The 27,218-nt window shown below is 26.8% G+C and overlaps 1 protein-coding gene across 1 annotated transcript in view; it reads right to left on the bottom strand.

Moving 5' to 3' along the window:
- The window catches only part of LOC100201488 (importin-4), a 97,741-nt gene that overhangs the window by 25,588 nt on the left and 44,935 nt on the right, over positions 1–27,218 (bottom strand). The window contains exons 20-26 of the mRNA XM_065820630.1: positions 13,874–13,919; positions 13,661–13,719; positions 12,125–12,182; positions 11,236–11,315; positions 10,450–10,493; positions 8,475–8,586; positions 3,519–3,613 (exon numbers count right to left, since the gene is read on the bottom strand). Coding sequence (XP_065676702.1) covers positions 3,519–3,613; positions 8,475–8,586; positions 10,450–10,493; positions 11,236–11,315; positions 12,125–12,182; positions 13,661–13,719; positions 13,874–13,919 — 494 coding nt within the window. The remainder of the gene's footprint in view (positions 1–3,518; positions 3,614–8,474; positions 8,587–10,449; positions 10,494–11,235; positions 11,316–12,124; positions 12,183–13,660; positions 13,720–13,873; positions 13,920–27,218) is intronic.

Below are 27,218 nucleotides of genomic sequence, written 5' to 3'. Positions count from 1 at the left end.
CACAAAATTTATTTATTCATACTAAATATAATTCATATCTTTTTCAAATTATTTTTATAAAAAATAAAATAACGGTAAAATAATTCATATCTTTTTCAAATTATTTTTATAAAAAATAAAATAACGGTAAAATAATTCATATCTTTTTCAAATTATTTTTATAAAAAATAAAATAACGGTAAAATAATTCATATCTTTTTCATCTGATAAAAATTATTTACAACAATATTATGTAACACAATTTGATAGTTAGTAAGCGACCGGGGCCAGGGCCGGGGCTAGGTTTGATAACACATAGCTGTGACTGAGGCCGGGTTTATGATCAGGGCTACATTAATATTGATATAAAAATGTTGTTTTAATTAAAATTTATGACATGAATTTTATTTAAAAACAATATTTTATAGGATCTATCAATTTTAATGCAGCCCCGTCCAGGTTTATGACCGACAGGGCTGCATTAAAAAAGTTAAAGCCCTGGTCATAAACCCGGCCCCGGTCGCAGCTATGTGTTATCAAACCTGGCCCCAGCCATAGCCCGGTCGCTTATTATTGATGGTAGTACATTCTCATTTCATACATCGTATTCTGATGCTATATGACAAAGACCAAATGTACTAACTTGCGCCAAAATTGGCAGATATCTTATCTTATCTTAACATGTGGAACATTATTAAAAGTTTTCAAGTTATATTTTTCTAAATAATATTAGGCTTTACTAACTATATAATGTATAAAGACTAATAACAATATATAAATACTAATAATAAACTTTAAGTCTAGTTTTATGAGCTTAATAACTTATGTATTATTAACTTATTAATAATTTAGTAGTTATGAATTTAGTAACTTATGAGTTTAACACTTTTTTAGCTTTATAAGTTTATTAATTATCTAAATTATTCATTAATAATTTTACTAATTATTTAAACATAATGAACTTTAAACATGATGAACTTTTAACTTGATCAATTTTTAAGTTGGGTTAGTGTTTAAGTAACTCAATATAACTAAGTTAACTTAGTAACTTCAGTTTTGTTAGTATATTTGTTGGATTATGTTGATTTTAATCTGCTTAGTTTTTATTTAAATTTAAAGTATTTTGAACCAAATCAAACAAATTTCAATTAATGATGGTCTTTTTGATAATCTTCAATTTTAATGTAAGTTTTCCGAGCACATAAAAAATAATCAATTCAAAAATCAACTCAAAATAATAATAATAAAAAACCCTCAAAATAATAATAATAAAAAAACCTCACGACTTTAAAAACACATCTTTTGTAACATTAAATTTTTATGTGTAATCTTGATATTAAGTTAAATAGAACTGATTTCTTTACTTTTGATGTGACCATTTACTTTTGATGTGACCATTAACTTGTGAAGTTAAGAAAAATTCTACACCTTTGTCTTTTACTACTAATGAAAAGATTTATATTTCTGAGATTTTTTATAATACATCTTTATACATTAATGACAGTTATACTTTTAAAAATGACACTTATAATTGTTATGGTTTCTAAACTATGCTTTATTTATGTCACATGTTATTTAATTTTATAACATGTGACAGATAACATTAAGTTTATTGTTAATTTGGTTAAATTTTAGATCGGTAAGTATAATTTATAATTAGGTATCTGTGACAATGTCAGGGTTTACCAAAAGCTTTGAATAAAAAAATTATTAATTTGACTTTCTGATCATACATACAAGCAAACACACGCAGATATGTATATTTCTGATCACACGCGCACACACATTCTATTCAAACTTTTTAATGTTTCTTTATTTGCTAAGTTACTTTAGTGCTTTAGTTTAGTGCAATTTTCTACAAGTAATTAATTCTGAGTATTGGTGCTAACAAGGTTAATACTACTTGAGCAAAATAAACTTGGTAATACTTTAAAATTATATCATATTTTATTTATAAAATCACTTCTTCAAAAATACTGGTGCTTTACAAAACCACATCATTTCTTCAAAATTCTGGTACTTAACAAACCCATATCATTTCTTCAAAATTCTGGTGCTTTACAAAACCACACCTTTTCTCCAAAAACACTGATGCTTTGCAAAACCACACCATTTCTTTAAAAATATTGGTACTACAAAATTTGACAAGGTTATTTGTTTGGCTATTTGTAGCAGTCTTTTTTAAATTGGTTTTTTTTTATTAAGTCAACCCTTATCTTTTTATGCTCTTTTTTTTAAATACTTTTTTTTTAACTTTTATATATATATATATTTTTGCAAGTTAAGTAATACTTGTTCTTTATTTTTATTCATCATATTTATCATTTATTTTAATGTGTGTATGTGATAACCAGATGCTGTTTTGTAACAAATTTGATATATGATTTCCAGAAAGATTTTAGAGTACCATATATAATCGAAAAAGTAAAGTATAAGATTTTTTTGGTATAGTTTATTTCTTAAATTTGCTGATTTTATTGAGTTGAAATTCGCTAACTACTAGGAGCAGGTCAATTTCAAGGTTACCTGTTCTACACACTCAAAAAGTGATTATTTTTATCTATTCTTTTAAAATTTCCTTTTTCACAAGCAAGAAAACATTATTAATCTCAATCCATCAGGTAGAAAACATTCTAACATTAATTTGCCTAATAAAGCCCTAAAAGGTAGCTATTGGCCTATCTGATACCAAAAATTTTTTAATTAAATCTAAAGACCATTATAATTTGCATTACCAGACCAATAATTGTAGCAATTTGAGATTTGACAAACGAACAAACATCTTATTTTTTTAAACAACAATATACCAAATTGTTTATAAAAAAAATCACAAAATGTTACTATTTCTTTGACACACACAATAGCATTTTGAACTCAAAAACACAGTAAATCAAAGTGTTGCAATCTCTTTAGCACATAAAATCATTTTGAACTCAAAAACACAAGTCCTAAAGCTCAATATCTTTAAAATAATTTTAATCTGTGAAATTTACTTGGCATTTTACTAACAAACAAATTTAGAGGATGAATACAAATAGCTTTTTGATCAGGTCTTCTTAATAATGAATATTAGTGGTAAATATTGATCAGTAAGCATATTTATAAATAAACAATCATTACTTATAATGAAAGACAAAAACACTTTTTGTTAACTAATTATCTAATAATCTAAGTATTTATTATTTCTAATACAAATCCAATTGCAACATCTATGCATAAATCCAATATGCATATATGCCTATTGCCATATATGCCATATATGCCATATATGTTTTGTTATATTCTTTAGTAGAATAGCAAAGTGTATTAAATAATAAATGGCATAATGATATAATGGCATTTTGTTAAAACCATTATTTTTTTTTATTATTGAAATGTTTTGAAAAAAAATTTGCATGTTTAATACCGGGACAAGCAGCAAAATTAAAACACCTAAATTAACCTGTATTTTTTTAATATTTAAAAATAAGTAGTTCCTTAGTGACCTACTCTCTAGTAAGTATTCATAATAACTTTATATGATAAAATTTATTTCTCACCCAGTTGTATTCTCTTCCTCTTCGTCATCTTCTATATCTTCTTCACCTGTTTCATCTTCTATTAAAAATAATGGATCATTGCTGGTATCTGTTGCCTAAAAACATGTTTCAGTAAAAATACATAAAACAAATACTTTGATTTTTTATTATTTTTAATTAGTTTTATTGTTTTCAAACATTTGTTGACAAATTCTTGCAACAAAGAAAACTTTAGATAGAACCTTATTATTGTCAAGTTCGTGGTATATAACAGTTATATAACAGTTTGTACTGGATACAATCCAGTACAAACTGTTTTACGGCCCTAAAGGATTCATTCATTTTTGTTAAATCTGAAATAAAATACCCTGTGCCTTGGGGGCATAGTGTATTTTAATTCAGATTTGCATATGGCTAAAAATTAACCCCCTAGGCAAAAATTTAATGGTTTTCCTGGTTTTCAAAGTAGTCTGTTGCATCTTACATTTTGCATAACTCACCAGACTTGCTCATCGAGACACTACTTTAAATCCAGCTGTTTCATCTTCTGATTTCCAAGTTAATGGTTATTATCTGTTGATTCAAAGCAAAACCCAAAAGCAAACACTATGTGTTACATGTGTAGCTTGGGTATATGCTTACATATTAATTCACTTATTTGTCACAAAATCAAGTTTAAACCCTCTGAATATTCTTTATGTACTTTCATTTAGCTTTCTTTCACTTAATCACTGTTTTTTTCTTTAGCTATTAATCTCCTTTTTCCATGACTGCACTCTTTTTAATGTTTAATAGCTTGGTTCTAGTACCACTGACCTTGCTGGTTTTAAAACTCAAAAGTTTGTCTTAAATTCTTATTGAGACTTTTAGCTTAGTGTTGTTTTCCTAATCACTTACTATTACTCCTTGATTTGTAATCATCAGATTCACCCTATTATTACTAATTACTATTACCTTAAAGTCAACTGGACTGAATTTAAATGCTAAATGCCTGATTTTCATTATGACGATTATTGGAATGATCTCTCTGCTGAAAATTGTATGCAGGCATGAAAAAAAAAATTTCTTATTGGTTTCAAGCCAAGTTTTACTCTGCCCAATTATTTTCTCTTTCTTGTGCTGCTATTTTTAATTGTAATCATTATTTTTATCTTTTCCACAAGAATACTCTTTAGAAAACAAACATCTCTTTACTATTGCAAGAAATCAACGCAAGAATGTCTGATACACATGAGATCATTATGACCTCATTCACATAATCATTCACATAATTCATAGATAACTTAAAATACATAATAGTGTGTTATATAACGCTAAACTATATTATATAACTCTATAGTATATATTTTTTTTACTATTAGCAAAGTCTTTAAATATGTAATCAATAATTGTCTAATATCTCATCTTGAGGCAACAAATTGACAATCAATATGAATTCAATCATCTTTTTCCTGCTGACTCATAAACTGTTTTAACAAAAAGATTATATCATGTATTTGATGCAAGCAGTAATGCAAGGGCCTTGTTCTCGATATATCAAGATATAAATGATATATATCTTGAAATATATATTGATGGCATTATGCACAGAAGTGTTAAGTGCCACAGATGTGATTTTATAGGGGAGCATTTTGAAAGTGTAACATTGACACTTAATGTCACATAACTTGACACGTAATGTCAATTAGTAGACTCGTAACAATTTATCTTACACTTACCATATTTGGGCACAATAATGTTTGAAAAAATACAACAATTCTTGTGTATTTAGCTTAATTTACCAAATGTTGTACTTGACACTTCTGTGCATAATAAAATCAATATATATATATATATATATATATATATATATATATATATATATATATATATATATATATATATATATATATATATATATACATATACATACATATATATATATATATATATATATATATATATATATATATATATATATATATATATATATATATATATATATATATATATATATATATATATATATATGATATATACATAGACTTTCAATAGTCTAGCATACTGGTTATAATAAGTAGCCTCCTCATCTGTAGTGGCCTTCTTGGCCTTGAGGAGGTGAATAACAAAAAAAAAAAAAAAAAAAATCTAGGAAAGTTTTGAAAATTATTGAATTCTTCCTTTCTAATCTTAAGTTTTAAAGTTTTACTTGATTGACAACACTCTTTCATATCAAGTAAATTCTGTTGTACCACAAGGTGCAATATTTGGTCTTGTGTTGTTTTTTATCTATTCTTATATATTTCTTATATATTCACAATCTTTCTGATAATTTTACTTTTAAAGTGGTTAATGATACAACTATATATTTCAGTCTTGTTAAAAAGCCATTATTTTTTGATCGCTTAAAAACAGGGAACTGATGCTGAATCTAATTTCTCAACTCTGACAGTTAGTGGTTGCTTCTCTTTATCACGGCTATCATTAATTACTCCTAAATTTATTACCTCATAAATCTTTCTTATGCCCCTGTATTGAATACTGTTGTCCTATTTGGCTGTTCTACTAACAATTCCATCTCTTTTAGACAAGGTCCAAAAATTTGTAATGTTGTCTCACTCTAGCTGCTAAGCTTGAACCTCTGTCCCAGTCTCTTTCTCTATTCTACAAACACTACCATGACCACTCTTTAAGCGAGCTATCATCACTTGTTCCACCAACCAAAACTTATTCTCACATAACTTGTCATTCACGCTTGACTTGTGATTTAGCAAAGTCATATTTTTTTATTGTATTTACCTCTGCATTATCTAAAAACTTTTATTCATCTAGTTAATTTTTCCGCACTTCAATCTTTTAGAATTCTCTCTTCCATCTTTATGTTTTCCTGACTCATACAACTTTTACTTACAACTTTCAAGTTTTCTGTCTCCATTTCTTTGCTCTTTAACTCTATTATATGTTTTTTAGTAACTCTCAACTTAATTAGTGATTGGCTGCAGCTTTCTTTGTTTCAAATTTGTTTAAAAAAAAGACCCAGTTCCTATATTATTGTTCTTATTTATATTATATAAGAACAATAATTTTTGAGCGATGAAAAATATAAAAAATAAAACATATAAGACAATAATAAATATATAATATAAAATAATAAATATATAACACAAGGATACTAAAAACTTGCACAAAAAAGAATTGCTTATAAATGTCATTCAGATTATATTGTTTCACAACTGGTCAAATAAGTAAGGATAGCAATAATAGATAATCTTATAACTGAAAGTGTCCCATGATCAACAGCATAGCAAATTTTAGTTTTAAGCAAGCAAAGGTGGTTTTCAAAGTATTCTGGATTAATATCTCGTAGTTGAATTCTCTTTTTCAGGTGGTTAAGAATTTTAGCTTTGAAATCATTGGAATAGACTCTCTGTTTTAGGTGAGCCCAAAATGTCTCAATGGGCCTTAATTGCGGTACATATGGTGGATTATCATCCTTAGAAACATAGGTTATGTTAAACTTCTTATAAGTTTCGATTGTTAGCATAATGACAGCTTGCGCCATCAGGCCAAAATATATATTTTATATTTTTGTGATGCGAATTAATGAAGGGAACAAGTTTCTTTTCAATGCACTCTTTGGAATATATTTTTGATTCAATGGCATTATTTTTAATTGCAAAGAAAGGCTTTGATTTACCAATCAACTGATTGCAATCCATACTAAAACTTTCGCTTGAAACTTTGATTTAAATTTATATTTAATATTATTTTCAGTTTTGTCTTTATCTTGACTACAAAAGCCGTTTCCTGATGTGTTTTGGCTGCTCAATGTAAAATAGGACTCGTCATCCATAATTATTTTAAACTCATTTGACAGTCGGAAAATAGTTTTCGAAAGTTTTAACAGTCGTTGTTATTGTTTAATTATTTGAATTTCAGAGTTTTCTGGTGCTTTCTTTCTTTTGAAATATTTAAGTCCATACATGTTAAAAATTTTATAAACATAACTTCTATAAATTCCATATTTTAATGCAAGTTTTCTCTGGGAGATTACAACTTTATTTTCAGTTTTGTTAATGTGTGAAGTCATTTTTCTTATGTCCATTTTGTATGGATTTCTGCTGCTCCTCGACTTTCTTTTAAGGTCAGTATTGTCGTCAACTCTTTTAATAATATTATAAATTGTTCGCCTTGCAACTTTCATTTGCATAAAATGATGCACTGTAAATGTTTTTCCTTTGTCTATGTTATCTAAATAGAAGTTTCCAATAAGCTTTTGTTTGTCGTTTTCCTTAATTCCATCCATTTTATTTATATTATTTTAATTGCCAAAATCAGTATCAGATTATGAAATAGAAATGTCTAGTGAATATATTTAACTTCAAATTGCAGAAATATTTGAATTTGTTCGCAAGTTTTGAACGTTCAAATTTCGTGCAAATTTTTAGTAGCCTCGTGTTAATATAAAATAATAATAAATAGCCCTAACTCTGATGTAATATATAAAATATATGAAATAATAACTCGAACAAAAAAAATAAACTGTTTATAAGTTAAAAACTAAGAACATTAGATTGTTAAAGCAACTAGAAGCAAGAAGATTTATACTATAATATTTTGATGACCTACTTATTTCAGAATGTTAAGAAATCATATTTTATTGAAATTTAAGTCATTTAAAACTGACAGCACATACATTATGTGCAACTAGTGTACTTTTATTATCATTGTGCACATACAACTTGCACAAGAAAAATTTTTTTTCAGTATTTTAAACTTATATGTTTTATATTCTTACAGTAATAAAAACTACATCTTTGTCTTTAAAAAAATCACGAAAATGAGAACTATTATGCTAGCACTAACACATTGTCTAACTATCCAAAGTTATTAATTTAAAGGATGAAAGCTTCATTAAACATTTTAAGTCACTGATTAGATGCAGTGATTTTTTTTTTAATTATTACTATGTTATGAAAATATTTACAATTAACTTACCACAATACCATCTGTTGAACTGAGAGACAATATCATTGCTTGAATGATTGAGGGCAAATAGAATTCCATTTTATCTTTCAGCACAAATGAAACAGCAGAAAACAAACCATAACTAAACAAAAAAGTACAATTGAAAAAAAAAATTGTGCTATGTTAGTAATATATTGACCAGGATAACAGAAGCTAAAGGTTATGGTTCTGACTTTAAAATCTCAACTCTAAAAAGATGTAAGAGGGGTTGCTTTAATAGATTATTGATCAATAGCTAATTATTTTCATATTTTTCAAATATTTTTTCCCATACTCAACCTACACTCTAAAAGAAAAATCTTGGCAGACATATCCCTAAATACTTCTTGTAAATGTGATGCACTGATATATTGGGTTCATTTCTAAGGTGATCCTGTTGTGTCTATTTATATGATATCAAAATCTTCAAGTTTTATGCTGATAATTTTCAGTTTATTGATTTTGAAAAGTTAATTGAAACTATCAACTATAATAATCAACCGGGAAAAATATTATAACTAAATTTTCAGGGGGAATTTCATTATCACCTGATACCCCTAAATAAACTATTTCCAGCCACTACCTAAGCTAATGACTTTTTAAATGCAACAAATTCACCTAAATATAATCTTGTCCATTCTTTTTAGATGCTACATATTGTCAAACTTCGTAACCAACAATGACTGCCAAACATCAACACACTTAACACATATTTTGTACAGTTTTTCCTTCATCAGTAAAGAAAAACCTCTTATAGTGAGAAGTGGAAATAAGTCTTTGACCTTGGCACATTACACTCATGCTTTTGATCCTTTCTATGCTCCACCTCCTAATCTAACCATATTGTTTAAATTAACTTTTTTTTTTTTGGTCCACTATTTCACTAATTTCAAGATTGAGATAAAAAATAGTTTTGTTGATGAAAAAAAATGCATTTAAGATTAAAAAAAACATTAATAAAATAATGATCACTAATGTTAAAAATTTGCATTTTGATCATTTTTGATCATTTTTTTCAAAATTTTTTAATGCAAATGAAACATAAATAACATAAATAATAGATTAAAATAAAAAAATAAAAAATATTTTATTTAACAAAGGTTTTCAATGAATAAAATAATCTAACTTATTTTTTATTATTGATATAGTGAAGTGATTTTCTATTAAATAAAATATACACAAGTAATTGCAAGAGTTTCAACTAAAAAAAAGGTTTAACCGTAAAAGATTAATTAGTTTAATTTCAGTGAATGAAATGTTAAACAAACATTGAAAAAAAAATTCAAATAAAGAAAATGCTATTAATGCAAAATAAGAAAAGTTAAATGTATATGGTAGTTTTAATGAACTTTAAATACAGATCCCAGAATGATTTTTAAAACCCAATACCTTTCCTTTGGTGCCAATTTGGTAAAAAAAAATGTCATTCTCCTATGCCAGCAATTTTATCTTTTTTTTTAACTTTTTTAATTTTCTTTAACTTTTTTCTCTAGTTTTTGGATACATCAATTTTCTCACCAAATTTAATGTTAATAGTGTAAGTGAACCTAAAAAACTACTCTGTGATGCAAATCACGATTTTTTTTGCAAATCACGGTCTTTTTTGAATGTGACAAATAATATGGTTCGCCAAAACAGTTAAACATTTTTGAATCTGAATGAAAATTTTTTTTTAATGAACAAAAATTATTGTTGCTTGTGTTAGAAGTTAAAGATAACTCTCTGTTATGTTTTTATGTAGTTTACAACAATTTTGTTTTGAATTTTTTAAATTTGTTTTTTTGATTGTTAAAGGTTTATTATTATAATTCAGTGTCAATTTTTTATTATTTTTAACTTTGTTTTAATTTAGCAGTTTTATTTCTAATTTTTTTGTATGTACAAATTTTTCCTTTTTATTAAACATATTAGTATAAACATTAAAAAAAGAAACAACAAAAACAATTAAAAAATGAAATAAACATACGTGCATCTTTTTAAGTCTGGATCTTCACAATCTTCTATAACTTTCTAAAAACAATAAATTAAATAAACATTTTAAAATAAAACATATTGCTATTATTTATCCACAGCCATATTTATTTTTTATGTTAAATGAAGATACAATAAGTTTTTATAACTACTTCTTTATTTACTAATTCTGCATTATTATTTTAACTTAAAAATATAAGTTTTATAATATTAAGTTGAAGTAAATATGCAATCCAGAGATTTTTCATAATTCTGTAATCCAGGGATTGACTAATATTAATCCTGTAATTTTCTTTAAGACCAAATGAAAGCATAATAAAAAATATAAAAACAACAAGAAATTTCATACTTATATTATAAAACAAATATAATAAAATTTTATTAAATTTCAATGATGATTGTATGTTTTAAGTTTAACTGCAAATAAAAAAAAAAAAAAATCAATAACTAAATTATTTAATTATTTGACCCTGAAGAAATTAGAAGCAACTGGATGAACTCTTGTGCATAGTAAGATAATTGCCATTGAGACAAAAAGTTATTATGTCACTAAATACATTTTTACAAAAAGCATTTTCTACTTTTTACTTAATTTTTTTTTTTTACTTTTTTATTTAGTTACTTTTTTTATGTTTACTTAATTATTTTTACTTAATTATAACTTCTTACTAATTTGGTTAAAAACAAAACATTACTAAAATAAAAATTTCATTTTAATTGCAACAACATAATTCTATGTACATACAATACAATTAAAATACAATTCTACATATAAACTTACAATTCCAAACTGTACGCAATCATTTGCCACTGGATAAAATATATCTGATTTGATATTCCTAGCAAGTGCACCAAGAGTATCTAGAAATAAACGTATCAAGAGTATCTAGAAATAAACGTATCAAGAGTATCTAGAAATAAACGTATCAAGAGTATCTAGAAATAAACGTATCAAGAGTATCTAGAAATAAACGTATCAAGAGTATCTAGAAATAAACGTATCAAGAGTATCTAGAAATAAACGTATCAAGAGTATCTAGAAATAAACGTATCAAGAGTATCTAGAAATAAACGTATCAAGAGTATCTAGAAATAAACGTATCAAGAGTATCTAGAAATAAACGTATCAAGAGTATCTACAAATAAAATGAGTAATATCAGCAATAAACATATATACAAAAAGTAATAAAATATGAAAGAAATATTAAATTTAACTTTAATATCTTATTTTGTTATTTCTGCTTTTAGTAAATAATAATAATAATTCTGCTTTTAACTAAAATTAATAAATAAAAAAACTAATTAAAAAAGTTTTAAGCTTTTATAATTCAAAATTTCTGTACTGTGTAGTTAATATGTTTTGAAAACATTGTTTCAATGACAGTTCTTATTGTACTTGATAATTTATATCATAAATATCAATTATCAAGTACAATATATAAAACATAAGATACACAATATTTTTATAATGTCTTCTTAACGGTTTTTTATATACATGTTTTGTGATATTTTTATTGTATTTTATTCTACGTCTGACGACGGTCTAAGCTAATCAAACTGGAATATCACATAAATAAAAATATAGTACTATATTTTATATTATTAGTACTAGATTTATACTAGACTATTTTGTCTTATATCTACATGAATTTAATACACAATGAATATACCAACTGTCTGTGCTATTATATCCATATTTTCCAAAGTAAGAGGTTGTTGCAAATACACCTAAAATAAAATGTATATTTATAAACATAATATATATATATATTTGTTATATATATATATATATTTGTTTTATATATATATATATATTTGTTATATATATATATATATATATATATATATATATATATATATATATATATATATATATATATATATATATATATATATATATATATATATATATATATATATATATATATACATATATATATATATATTTGTTTTATATATATATATATTTGTTTTATATATATATATATATATATATATATATATATATATATTTGTTTTATATATATATATTTGTTTTATATATATATATATATATATATATATATTTGTTTTATATATATATATATATTTGTTTTATATATTTATATATAAACAAATACACACACAAACATACACACACACACACACTTGAGTGGTCGGCTAGGAAAAAAAACTGAAAAAAAAAAATTTATAAAAATTACAAAAAATTACAAAAAAGTTAAAAGCCGAAAAAAAATTTTAAAATATAATTATTTTATTATTCTTACTCAATCAACTTCAATAATTTAAACAAGTTGAATGTTTTTAGTATACAAATGACTTCATTTTATAGAATAAATTTCCATGCGCATCATTAATGTTTAACCTTTTGTTTGACAAAGCTTAAATAAAAATTTATTTTAACTATGAGACTATAACTTTTAAAAAAAAGATTCATGTTTTGAATTCGAAAAAAAATGTGTTTTGAAATTATTTGATTTAAAAAGAAAAATATACTCCTAAATGCGACCGTAAAATTTAAAAACATCTTTGCTATTTGAGATGTTTTGATTCTTGTCTAATTTACTTCAAGTGGGCTTCTTTTTATTATGTTTTGTAAAATTATATAATGCAATGTAGTGTGTAACTAATATAAATGTTTTTTAATGTTGTTTTTTTTAAATAATCACAAAAAATAGATTAAAATATGATTTTATAATTAAACACTTTTTGTAAGTAAAAATTGTCTGGTTGCCCTGCCAGGCTACTGACTGGTTATTTTTTTCTAAACATCAGTCGCCCTTTGCAAAAACGAGTTGTCCAGTACCACCAGATGACTATGATGTTACACCTCTGATTTATATATACATTTTAAATTTCATATATTCGCGCGCGCACACACACACACACACACACACACACACACACACACACACACACACACACACACACACACACACACACACACACACACACATACACACACCATTGTTAAAAAGGCCTTGACCACAGTCAAGAAAGCTACTAAATGAAGAAGACTACTTTCAAGATGTTCTCTCAACTCTTTGACTTTAAAATATAAACCGTAAAGCTGCTGTGCAGAAAAAAAGTGAAGCAGGGGTCTAGGACATTAGACTTGGTAGACAGAGTATTAACTTAAATATAGTAGACACCGCTATAGTATATATAAAATATTTATACATTTGAAAATTATCTTAAATGACTACCTTTAAATGTTCCATGATCACACTAAAATAATTAGAGAGATGTTCTCCCGCTGATGTAGCTGAAACAAATTAAAAAGAAAACAGAACTTTATTCACATTTGAAACTAAGTTAAATTTATTTCATAAAAAATTCTTTTCAACTAAGCAAAAATTCTTATGTGCTATAAAACTTTTTAATCTTTCTACAAATAAAAAACTACATAAAAAATTTACCTAGAGCTCCAATGGCACTTATAGCTAGCTCTGATGTATGAGCATCCTTAAATACAACAATTAAATATAAGAAAATAATTCTGTACTAAGTTTTCTAAAATATCAAAAAAATAAATGTCAATTTTATTTTTTAAATCCTTTTTTTTAATAAAAATTGATGATAATTTTTTAAACTTATATGCAATATTACTGTGAAATATGGTTAATTGAAATATGGTTGTATTGTATGAAATATTGGTTTGTATTGTATGAAATATGGTTGTATTGTATGAATATTGGTTTGTATTGTATGAAATATGGTTGAATTATATGAAATATTGGTTACATGAAATATGGTTACAGTAGGGTAACTTTGGACAAAAACACTCTTTTCAGTGTTAAAAGAGTTTCGTTGTCTTTTTTTTTTATATTAGAATTTCTTAAATATAGACAAATTTTACTAAAATTAAAATGTCATGAATAGATTTTTTTCAGATTTATTTATTTTAATGTGAAATATTTGCTTAAACCTTAAAAATCTTAATTATTTTCGATGCAGCTTGTTATACTTATTCTATTATTTTTAATGTTAAAAAGAAAAAGCCTAACAGTCAAATCTATGCTTACTATGTTGCAGGAAGCCATCAAAATGTAAAAAGCAAAGAACTATTGATTAGAATAGCTTCTAATTTATATAGCATAAAAAGAGTAACTTAAACAAGCATGTGAGAGGGCTACATAACAAGAAATTTGGCCATCCAACAAGTTTAAATGAATTTGAAGAAATGAAACTGTGAAACATAGACAGTCAGTGATTAAAAACAATCCTCCATACACATGAATGGTCAATAGGATTTTTCCATCGCCACAAAAGCAGTCTTTGTTGACGATTATGTAAAAATATTAAAAGTGTTTGTTTGAAAGTATCTAGAGCTTCAATTAATTAATATTTTAATAATTTACAACATTCATTAAAAGACAAAAGTGGAAATATTTTAGATGCCTCATAGATTTTTAACTTTGAAGAAACAAATGTGACAGATGATCCTGGTGTTGTAAAACGTTTGTTTAGACCATGTCTAAACGTTTAGACATGTCTAAACAAAATATTCATAGCAAAATAAAGACAGTACAAAGGCAAGTTTTTCTGATAGGTTTTGTGGTTCAGCAGCAGTGAATATTCTGCCTCCTTATGCAGTTTACAAATTACAAAACTTATGGAATGGAGGGTAGGTTAAAAGGTGTAAGATATAACAGATATATATATATATATATATATATATATATATATATATATATATATATATATATATATTTTTTTTTTATATATATATTCAGGTAAGGCTATCCTGCTATTGGTAACATGTAACCCAGTACAACCTGTATCATCTCCTGCTGCTTTGTAATATCCTTAGATATGCTTTTTTAGGCAAAGTCTAAGAGATGCCAAAACTGCTTTGGAGCTTGGTTGAGTAAAGAATAGAGATAGTGTCTTAATAAAAAAATTCATCTTGGGCAGACATTAAATGCATTTGGCTACTGTCTTGTAAAAAGCCTCCTAGGCAAAAATTTAAGGGGTAAACAGATTCTATCTATTGACCAGCTTCGCACCCCTTCCTCCTCTATTAGGCTAGCATAGATGTATTTATAATACATTGTTTCCAGTTTAAGATGTTAAATACTGGATCATCTTGACTCAGTGCATAGGTTTTACTTGTGTCTCTGTTTTTATGACTAGGTAACTGGTTCTGAGGCTGGCTTTATAATGTGCATTGTCGAGGCCACATTTAGAGCCCTTTTTTACGGCTTCGGTTTATTATTACTAACGAGGCTATTGCATAGACTGCTAGATAGTGTACTGAGTACTACCTGTGCTTTGAGTCATGTCCTTAAGGCAATTTAAGAAACGACTAGAGTATCAAAAACAATAAAACGCAAAAAAACATCGTCTTCACCAAGTTGTTTAAATCTATTATTCACTAATACTCATGATCTTTAAATCAACTTTTCTTCTGCTGGGTCTCTTACAAAGTCTTCTGTTGAATCTCTTACAAAGTTCACCAGACCTACTTGCTCTTTGTGAGACTAATTTGAGTTCAGTTGTCTTATCTTGTGATCTTAGAGTTGATGGTTATTTTCCTTAAATTTGTAAATAAACCAATAGTCACATGCTTGGCTTGGGCACTTACATTCATAAAAATTCAATCATGTGTCGGGAAACTAGGTTTGAATCCACAGACAATTCTTTTATGTGCTTTCCTTTAGCACTACTTCACTCTATCACATTTCTATTTGTTCTATACTGCTCTTTTTTATCTCCAGATTACACTCTTTTTGATATTGTTTCTAATCAAATTGACCAAACCCTTTCTGTTTACACTTCAGCCAATATCGTTGCTTGTGACTTTAATGATCACATTCGTATTACTCCAGCTTCTCTATTTAAAGTGATTTCTGCTTAGACTATTCTACAACAACATACTTTTTATAGTCTTGCAGAAGTGTTCTCCGGAGCTGTCAACTAAACTTTCAAAACTATTTAACAAGGCGCTTATCAGAGTCTTGTTTTCCAGCCTGCTGGAAAGCAAGGTTTTCAAGTCTCTAATTAACAAATGCTTAATCTGACATTTTGAATCTAGTAACTTTTTTCTGATAATCAAAATAGATTTCGATCTTCTTGTTCTACAGCTGATTTGTTAGCAGTAATAATTAATAGGTTTCATCATGCATTAGATATATATGGAGAGGTTAGGGCTATTGCTCTCAACATTTCTAAAGCCTTTGATAAAGTTTAACATGCTGGTCTTCTCCACAAGCACTTTTCTTACTGTGTATCAGGTAACCTCCTTAAGACTATTGTAACTTCAGGGGTTCCTCAAGGTTCTATCCCATACTTTTTCAAATTTACATTACGGATCTTCCAAAATATCTCATACCTAAGGTGGCATTGTTCACTGATATGACCATTTATTCTTGTCTTGATAAAATCCCAACACTCTCGCTTTTGTTTGGAGGGGGCATTTGAGCTTGAAAAGGATCTCACTTCTGAAATATAGCATGGGGCTCTCAGTGGCTGGTGAACTTTAAAACTCTATTTTTTTCAGCTAATTGTTATAACAATAATCTAGATCTTCCTATATTTATGAATGGGAATGTACTCGATGAGTCATCTACCCTTCGTCTTATAGGATTAACTCTTACTTTTTATCTTTCTTGGAACCATATACCAAACCGATTGCAAAATTAGCATCAGCTAAGGTTGCATCTATTTATCATGCTCTTTATTGTGCACTTTTTTTACTCCAGATTCTATTCTTTGATGTGTTACTCTTCAATTAATCAAGTCTCAGCCTTTTACAGTGACTATTCCTATATAACTTAAAAGGTCTTATTTGTCTAGTTTTTTTCGAACATCAGTTCTTTAAAATTTGTTCCTATCATCTTATTTTCTGATTCATATAATTTGCAATCTTTTAAGTTGTATGTTAATCATTATCTTGCTTTATTCATCTTTTTTCTTCCAGTAACTATTAACTCTAACAGTGGTTGCTTGCAGCTTTGTTGGAAGTGAAGATACTTAAATTAAAAAAAAAAAAATTATTTTGTTGGTTTGATGCGAAGACATTTTCAGATTGGTTTAAGAGCTCCTTTTTGCCATACACTTAACAGCTTTCTAGTGGTAAATTTGTAATTATAGGTGATAATCTAGCTAGTCATTTTACCGAAAGAGTTATAGACTAATCACTGGAAAATAAAATTGCGTTTGTATGCCATTCTACAAATTCAACTCATATATGTCAGTCACTAGATGTTGCATTTTACAGACCAATAAAAATCCAAGTCAAGTCCGGTGTATGGTTAACATAATCACCCTGCTACTGCATCAATTCACCTATTTGTTACAAAATCAGGTTTGAATCCTTTGACCATTCTTTTTCGTGCTTCAGCTTAGCACCTCTTCACTCTACACCTTTTTCTTTGTTCTTCATCACTTTCCTTCTTCCAAGACTGCGCTCTAATAGATGTAATTTCTGTTCAAATTGACCATACCCTTGCTCTTTACTCCTCTGCGAATATTGTTGTTATTGTTGACTTTAATGCTCATCACACTGAATGCCTTGGCTCTAATGCCACTGACCCTGCTGGCACTAAAGTCTATAACTTCTGTTTTTTCTTCTGTATTTGTTAATCTCTTACTCAGATACTTAACTTTGTGACTTGCTTTCCTGACAACCCTAATCATTCACATTCTTTAATTTATGTCTTGTTTCTGACCCTAGCTTGTGTTCAGTTTCCTTCTTTTCTCCCTTAAGTGGTTATGACCATGAAATGATCTCTACAAATCCTTTCTGTCGTACTTCTTTTTCAAACTCCCCTATTATCGCACTACTTACTACTGCCCTAAAGCTGACTGGGATTCTTTTTGTGAATTTCTTCATGTCAGTTCTTGGGCTGATGTCTTTTATTTCTGCGCTGAAAATGCGCCTCTTACAGAACCTCTTGGATTCAGGCAGGAATGGAAGTTTTTATTCCTTCTCATCAGTTCCAAGTCAAGCCTCATTCTACTCCATGGTTCTCACTTTCTTTTGCAGCTGCTATATCTAATTGTGATCATTTTTTTCCATCTTTTTCAAAAAAAAACAACTGTTTTGAGAACAAACAGCTATTTATTATTGCAAGAAATCAATGCATGATTAACAAGGGTAGGTCTAACATTCCAACTCTCATTCATGGGACTGATCTTATTACCTCTCTTAAGGATTGTCCCACAGACAACTATTTGCAAAGAACTTTTCTTAAAATTCAAATATTGAACCTGATGGCCATTCTCTTCCTCCAATTCCAATTAAACAGGTTAACCCATTGCTAGACTTTCAAATCACTCCAGCTTCTGTTGCTCTAGTCATATCTCAATTAAACTCTTCTACAGCTTGTTTACTTGTGGTCCAGACAACATTCCTGTTATAGTCATACAAAATTGTTCTCCAGAACTCTCTTCAATTCTCTATAAATCATTTAATAAGTGTTTGACTGAGTCTTGTTTTCCTGCCTGATGGAAAATGGCATCTATTGTTCTAATTTTCAAAAACTCTGGTGAATATTCTATTATCATCCGATCAGCCTTCTTTCTGTTATAGGCAAGGTTTTTTAGTCTTGAGAGATCAACTTATTTCTCACATCCCAACTTGAGTCAAATAACTTACTGTCAGACAATCAATACAGTTTTTGATCCTCTCACTCTACGGCTGATTTGCTAACTGCTGTGACTGAAAGATTTTATCATGCATTAGATGGAGGTAGAGAGGCTAGGGCTTGTGCTCTTTTAAACTTTTATTTCCTGGATTTCTACTCTTTGGAACTCTCTTCCATCTTTGTGTTTTCCTGACTCATACAACCTTCAACTTTTCAAGTCTTCTGTCATCACTTCCTGGAGAACTTGATTTTTTTTAGCAATCGTAAAAAAAAAAAAAACATATCCAACTCTGTAGTTAGTGTGCTCAACAGAGTGTTAGCCAGCTTGATGGGGCCGCGTATAACGCGGTTTCCCAATTGGTTTAAAATTCCCAAAGGTTTTTAAGATCATGGTAAAAAAAAAAATTTAATCAGTCTCAGATTTAAATTGTTGCGCTAGACTAGTGAAAAACGCAATTAGTATGCGCGACAAGGAAATGAATTAAGTTAATCAATTAAGAATTAAGATCGATTTTTTAATGTGAAAAAAAAGTGTCGTCATTAACAAGCAAGATCATTCATTCAAAAGTTGAAAAAAAAAATTTTTTAATTTTTGGTTGGCGTCAATTATTCTCCAGTTAAAATTGTTCAATGCGTTTAATAAATTATTTTATTAGTTTAATTTTGTTATTCAAAAACTCTTTATTTACATTCTTGCTTTTTATCTTAAGTTAGGAAAGTTAAAAATAAAATTTGCGTATTAATAAATATTATAATATAAAATAAGTTAATAATGTTTTTATATTAAAAGATTTATTAATAATTTTGGTAAAATAAGTTAGCTGGTAAAGTAAACCAAAAATAACAACAACAAAAAATCAAAAATCAAACTTGCAATGAAACGTATTGTATATGTTATATTTGCGTAAAACATAAAAGAAGATAATTAAATAATATTATAATATTATTAATTATTAACCAATGTTTACAATAATTACAATAATTAATTTTTTTTTAATTTACAAATTTAAAATTTACGTAGATATTTTTTTTTTTTTTTTTTTTTTTTTTTTTTTTTTGCGTGGCGAACATCGTGGTGAACAGACGCGTTTTCTTACAGTTAAATATTTTTTGAAATTTTTTTTAATTCGTTAAATAAAAGTTGATATGTCTAAATCAGAAGAGTTAGTTTCGATTGCTATGATGAGAGAGCTACTAAATATTCAAAAAGAAACAATTTTGTCTTTTTTTCATGAAGCATTATCGAACATAAATGAGAGGTTTGATAACTTTCAATCTAGTTTTAAAGAAGTTCGGCGAGAACTCGACGAAATGAAATCTGGATTAAATTTTGTTGGCGATGTATTTAACGATAAAGCTAGAGCAGTTGAGGAAAAAATTAATAAAGTTCACGACGATTTATCAAATGTACGAAAAATGCAGGGTAAAATATCTTCTGACAATATTGAGTTAAAATTAAAAAGCGTTGATATTGAAGACCGTAACAGAAGAAACAATTTAAGAATTGACGGGGTCGTTGAAAATAATGAAGAAAAGAATTGGGAAATCACAAAAAAAAAGGTAAAGCAACTATTTAAAGATAATCTTGGTATTGAAAAAGAAATTATAATTGATCGGGCTCATCGAGTGGGAGTAGCTAATGATAAACGAGAGCGAACAATTGTCTTGAAGCTCCGGGATTACGAGGACAAAAAAACAATTTTGGAAAGAGCAAGAAAATTAAAAGGAACTAATATCTTTCTAAACGAAGATTTTAGTTTTACCACGCGAAAAATTCGAAAGGAACTTTTTGATCAGGCGAAGATACATCGTCAAAATGGCTATTTTGCAAAAGTTGTTTACAACAAACTGATTGTTCACGAATTTCGAGAAAACACCCGCAACACAGATGTTATTCCGACATGCGTAAACGAGTAAGCGTTTTGAGTATTTTCGTTTTTAATTATATTAAATATTTTTAAATTATACATTTTTAAAAAATGGCAGCGCTTTTTCCACAGAAATTAGATTTTCACAATTTAAATTTGGACTTTTTTGAGGACAACTTTATAAATAACCTATCAGAAGAAAATATAAATATTTTTCAAGAAACTCAAATGAACTTAATTAACACACCGTATATTGATCCTTTTGAATTTAAAGTAATAGCAGATGATGGCTCATTTTCTGTATTACACATAAACATTAGAAGCATGCAGCAAAATTTTGATAAACTTAAAGAATTTTTAAATATTTTAAACTACACGTTCGACATCATATCTATTTCAGAGACTTGGCATGATACAGAAAGTTCTCTTGAATTAAATTCTAATTATATATTACCATTTTATAAACTAATAAGTCAATCAAGAGGAAATGGGAAAAAAGGAGGAGGATTAGGAATTTATGTCTTAGAAAAATATGCTTTCAAGATAAAAAATATACTATGCTTTTCAAATGATAATTATGAAAGCCTTTTCATTGAAATTATTAATAAAAAATACCGAAACATTTTAGTTGGATGTGTTTATCGTCCACCGAGTGGAAAAATAAAAAATTTCGAAACTTTTATCAAAAATACGATTATGAAAATAAATAAAGAAAATAAGACATTATATATAACTGGTGACATAAATCTTGATGCTCTTTCTAACACAAAATTTCCAAAAATAAAATCTTTTTTTGATATGCTTTTTAAATTTAATGTCTTGTCAACTATTAATAAACCAACGCGAGTAACAAAAACCTCTGCAACAGCAATAGACAATATTTTTATCAATAATTATTTAGAAACGACATTTGAAACCGGTATATTTTTGACAGATATTAGCGATCATTTCCCGATATTCATAAAAATAAAAAACTTTAAATCTATGTCTGATTGTCATTCAAAAATTATACATTTAAAAAAACGAAATTTAAAATTGAGTAACACGAATAAATTAACAAGTAGACTAAAACAAGAAACATGGAACAACGTATATAAATGTAAAGATACTAATGAAGCTTACAATGCCTTTTTAAGTACATTTTTGGAGTACTTTAATGAAACCTGTCCAAAAGAGATAATAACAATTAAGTCAAAAGCAATTGCTAATCCGTGGATGGATAAATCGTTATTAAAGTGCTCAAAAAAAAAGCAAAAACTTTACAATAAATTTTTGAAAAATAGAAACAATGATAATGAAAAAAATTACAAAAATTATAAATTTTTTTACCAAGATCTCATTAAAAATGCAAAAAAAAAATATTACAGTAATCAAATTAACAAATGCAAATTTGATAGCAAAAAAACATGGTCCATCATTAATCTCTTAATGGGAAGAGAAAAACTAAATTCACCTTCTCTTCCTAAACGAATTGTTATTGAAAATAACGATATATTTTGTCAAAAACTAATTTCAGAAGAATTCAATAAATATTTTACAAATATTGGTCCAAATCTTGTAAATAAAATTGTACCAACATCTGTATCCTTTAAAACCTATCTTAAAAACACGAATAACGTTACCATGCTTGATTATGAATTAGGCTATGAAGAATTAGAGGCAGCCTTTGCCTCCTTAAAAAAAAAAAAGGCTCCAGGATTTGATGAGATATCTAGTGATATAGTTATTGCAAACAAACACAGTCTTAATAGACCCCTGTTTCATATACTTAAGCTCTCATTAAATTCTGGGATATTTCCGGATGTACTTAAATTGGCAAAAGTAATTCCATTATACAAATGTAATGATCATTCTGACATTACAAACTACAGGCCTATATCAATACTTTCTGTATTTTCAAAACTCTTCGAACGTGTAGTTTATAATAGAATCTATGATTACTTCATTAAAAACAATTTTTTTTACCCAAATCAGTTTGGCTTTCAAAAAAATCTCTCTACAGAGCATGCAATCATTGAAATAGTAAATCAAATAACTAATGGTTTTGAAAATAATAAATTTACTTTAGGAGTGTTTCTTGATTTATCAAAAGCATTCGATACAGTGGACCATTGCATTCTATTAGATAAATTAAGGCACTACGGAATAATAAATAAAAGTTATTATTGGATTAAAAGCTATCTTACAAACAGAAAACAATATGTAAATAATGTCCAATCTGGAGTATTAAATGTCATATGTGGAGTCCCGCAAGGATCGATTCTTGGTCCACTTCTTTTTCTAATATATATAAATGACTTTTGTAATGCATCTTTAAAAATGAACTCGGTCATGTTTGCAGATGACACAAACTTATTTCTCACCAACAATGATATCAAGAAATTATATGCAGACATGAATATTGAACTGTGTAAAGTAAACAACTGGTTTAAGGCAAACAAACTCTCACTTAACGCTGAGAAAACAAAGTATATACTATTTCACAAAAAAACACAAGAAGAAAATCTTCCTCTCAAGTTGCCTAACCTATCTCTAAATGATAAACTAGTAAATAAGCAATCCAATATAAAATTCTTAGGAATCATTGTTGATGAAAAATTATCCTGGCTTCCACATATAATATATATCCAGTCAAAAATCACCAAAATAATAGGTTTGATGTATCGAGTTCGCTCCTACGTCAATAAAAATAGTCTTAAATTAATCTACTTTGGGCTAATTCATAGCTTCATCAGCTATGCAAACATTTCATGGGCAAGTACTCAAGCGGCAAAGATTAAAAAAATTTATAGTCTACAAAAACATGCCTGCAGAATCATTTACTCAAAAAATAGGCGTGAACACGCTAAGCCCTTAATGAAAGATATGAAAATGATGAATGTGTTTGAAATTAATATCTACCAGCATTTAATTTTTATGTATCGTTATAATCACAATATCTCTCCTATAAGCTTTAATAACAAGTTTAAAATAAATAAAAATGATAGCTATAATCTTAGAGCGAATATGTCCAACACATATAAACTGCCTCGGATAATAAACAAATATTCAGAGTACAGCATTCTATATCGAGGTCCAAAAGTATGGAATACTTTTCAAAAAGGATTCAAAGGCACGGTAAATTCGTTAAGTTCCTTCAAGTTTTTAACAAAAAAAGAAATTTTTAAAATATAAGAAATGTTTTTGGTTAATCATACTTTGAATAATTTCTCATAAATCTGTTTTTGTTTTATTTCTACTTTTGTTGGTTGCTTATCAATTTTATTAGCGAATTACGCGTTTTATTACGATATTTTATCGAAATTTTATTACGCATTAACATATTACGATATTTTTTTGAAATCTTGTTATAGGGGCTCTATGAAAAGATTGCGATAACGTACTGTCATCCTCATCTTCTTTGAGCCCCTATCTGTTTTACTTATTTTATTTATTGAAATTTTATATTACGAAGTTGTAAAATCTTATATTATATTAAAACAGAGAAAGAAAGAAAAAAAAAAAAAAAAAAAAAAAAATTTAATGTATATTTGTAAATTGAAAAAAATCGATCTGCCCCTTAAATGTCTTTGTTACTTACTCGGTGTAGTTAAGGCAATTTTAAAATACTATAGCGTCTGTATGATATTTTGTTGACTACTACATATTTCCGTTAAATGATCAGGTCTGTGAATCATGAAAAGACGGAAAAAATAAAATGATAAATTTTGCGGTATCATAAAATATAAATGTTTGAAGCGAAAAAACATAGACTGTAGATTTTTTTTTTTTTTAAATCTTCCTAAAATCCTAATTCGCTTGTCCAAATTCATATAAGATTTTAAATAAATACGATTTTTAGGTAAAATGAACATCATAGATTAAAAACTTTTAAGGTTTATTGGCGCTTTTTCTTGATTGCAAGTTCTTTTTTGGTCGGAATTCTTGTATTTTTTGTAAAAATTGATAGAAATATTGTATTTTGACAACTATATAAAGCTAATAGGTCAAAAACAATTAGAACTAGGATCTATAGTAAATTAAGGCACTTTTTCAAAAGATTTTAACTAAATTCATATTAACGCCGATGAGCGAAAGTGATTTAAAGGCTCCAAAATGGTATTCTTTGTATTCACAATTAGGGGTAGTAAAAAGGATTAGAAAATTATATAAAAAAGAGAAAAATTCTTCAAATATTAAGAAAACCTGAAGCTAAAAAAAATATAACATCTAAAGCTTTTGTTTGGACATAATACGCCTATAAAATCATGCCAATTTCAAATAAATAAATTTGAATAATTTGTAAATTGCCTTAACTACACCAAGTATTTAAATAAAAGTAGCATTATATTTGACGGAAATTAGCGAGCCAACCAATTTTTCAATAAAAGGTTATTAAAATTTCGGAAACTTTAATTTAACTTTCTTTTAAAAGCTATCGATTTAAATAAGTTTTTTATTATTTGAATTTATCTTATGATAAAAATTGTAATATAAAATATGATGAACAATAATACGATTACCTATGTAAGAAAGTTAAAAATTTTTTTTAACTATTTTAAAATGTTTAGTTTTAAAATACTAAGTATTTTAAATCTGAAATACTCGAAATCTTTCCATATAATTAGGGTTGTCAAACGTCTGGATTTTACAAAAATTACAATTTTACGGATTTTACAAACCTGTAATATTTTTTTTTTTAGTGTTTTCCTTCGTAAAAGCCGTAAAATTCTGGCATTCCTAAGTTAAATGTATAGATTTTTTTATCGACTGTCGTTAAAAAGTTGTTTTAGCAAGTTAAAAGGTAAAAAGAGGATCTTGGAAATCGTCAAAAACGTTTTGTTAAAAATTAAATACTATTTAGCATTTTTTTTACATTTATAATTTTAAAATGAAAATAAAAATAAAAGAAGACAATATATGTAACTAATCGTTTAAACCTTTTAAAACTGTATTTAAAAGCGATTTACGCAATTAAAAAAGATCAAAGTTTCAATAAAAAAATTTATTAATTCATTCATTAAAACTGCAAACAATTGTCTTTTGTTCTAGTTTTCTCTTAACACTATTAAACAAAGGAGAGAAGCAATTTAAAAAAACTGACGAAAATTGCTCAAAATGAAACAAGTTGAATAATTATAATTAAACATTTATAAAATATAAAAATATTCCTGAAAACTAAAACAGAAAAATATTCCTATGAATAACCCAGCAAAAATAGAAAATTTTTATTGAAACTTAATTGTATCTAAAAAATTGTATCTACTTTTTTAAATGTCAGAATGTAATGACCTTTTTTTTTTTTTAGCCACACCTAAATTCCCAATTTCGCTAAAACGCTGTATGAATTTTTCTGGCTAACACCCTGCTCAAGTCTATGAGGTTTGGCAAAAATGAAGAACTAAGTTGTAGACCAAGACGTTACAAACTCAATGTTGAACAATGAATAAGTTTCATATGAAGATATAAATAATTATACTACTATCAATAAACCTGATACTTTAAAACACTTAACAATAGCCAAACAATAACCAAAACTATAACAAGTCAAATTAGTGCACTAGTAAACTGATTTAATAGTGCACATTGCTTAAATGGTTTGTTCGCAAAAAAAGTCTTATAAAGATTAAGTAACAAAGATTTTTATATATATTTTTACATTTTTATACATTATTCTTATACATATCTTACACTATTATAGATATACTTTACATTTTTATCTATAACAAATTTATTTTGTAGTAATTTTAGATTTTGTATATGAAAACAATTCAGTTGTTAATAGAAAAATTTACTATTGCGTCAGTTTTTATTTCCATTTTTAATATATTTCCATTTTTAACTATCATTTAATTGAGTTAATTATAAAGTTAATTAACTCAAAATATTTTGAGGTATAATCAATAAATAAACCACTTATTAATGTAACTCTAAAACGCGATTTGATCTAGCCTTTAACAAACATACTTTGTTTGTCTAAAGTAATCCCATCACAGGGGTTATTTTGTAGTAACCCCAGTAATGGGGTTGCTTTGTAGTAACAAAGTAGTAACCCCGTCACAGCAGTTATTTTGGACAAACACATTTTTTTTAAAAAGATGTAAGTAGAAAAAAATATAAAAATAAAATTACATAATTTTTCTGTCTATATATCAGTAGGGAAAATAGGATAGAAACATCAAGAAAATATTAGGAGACAAAACATTAGATTTTATTTAACGTTTTAATTATAATTATAAATAATATAAAAACTATTTAAAGTTTTTACGGTACTTCTATTAAAAATTCATTTTTGAGAAAAAATATACTTTTTGATGAGACCAAAA

This window comes from Hydra vulgaris, chromosome 15, assembly GCF_038396675.1.
Source record: "Hydra vulgaris chromosome 15, alternate assembly HydraT2T_AEP".
NCBI classification, from domain to species: domain Eukaryota; kingdom Metazoa; phylum Cnidaria; class Hydrozoa; order Anthoathecata; family Hydridae; genus Hydra; species Hydra vulgaris.
The sequence above is the reverse complement of the archived record's forward strand: the minus strand, read 5'-3'. Positions and strand labels throughout refer to the sequence as shown.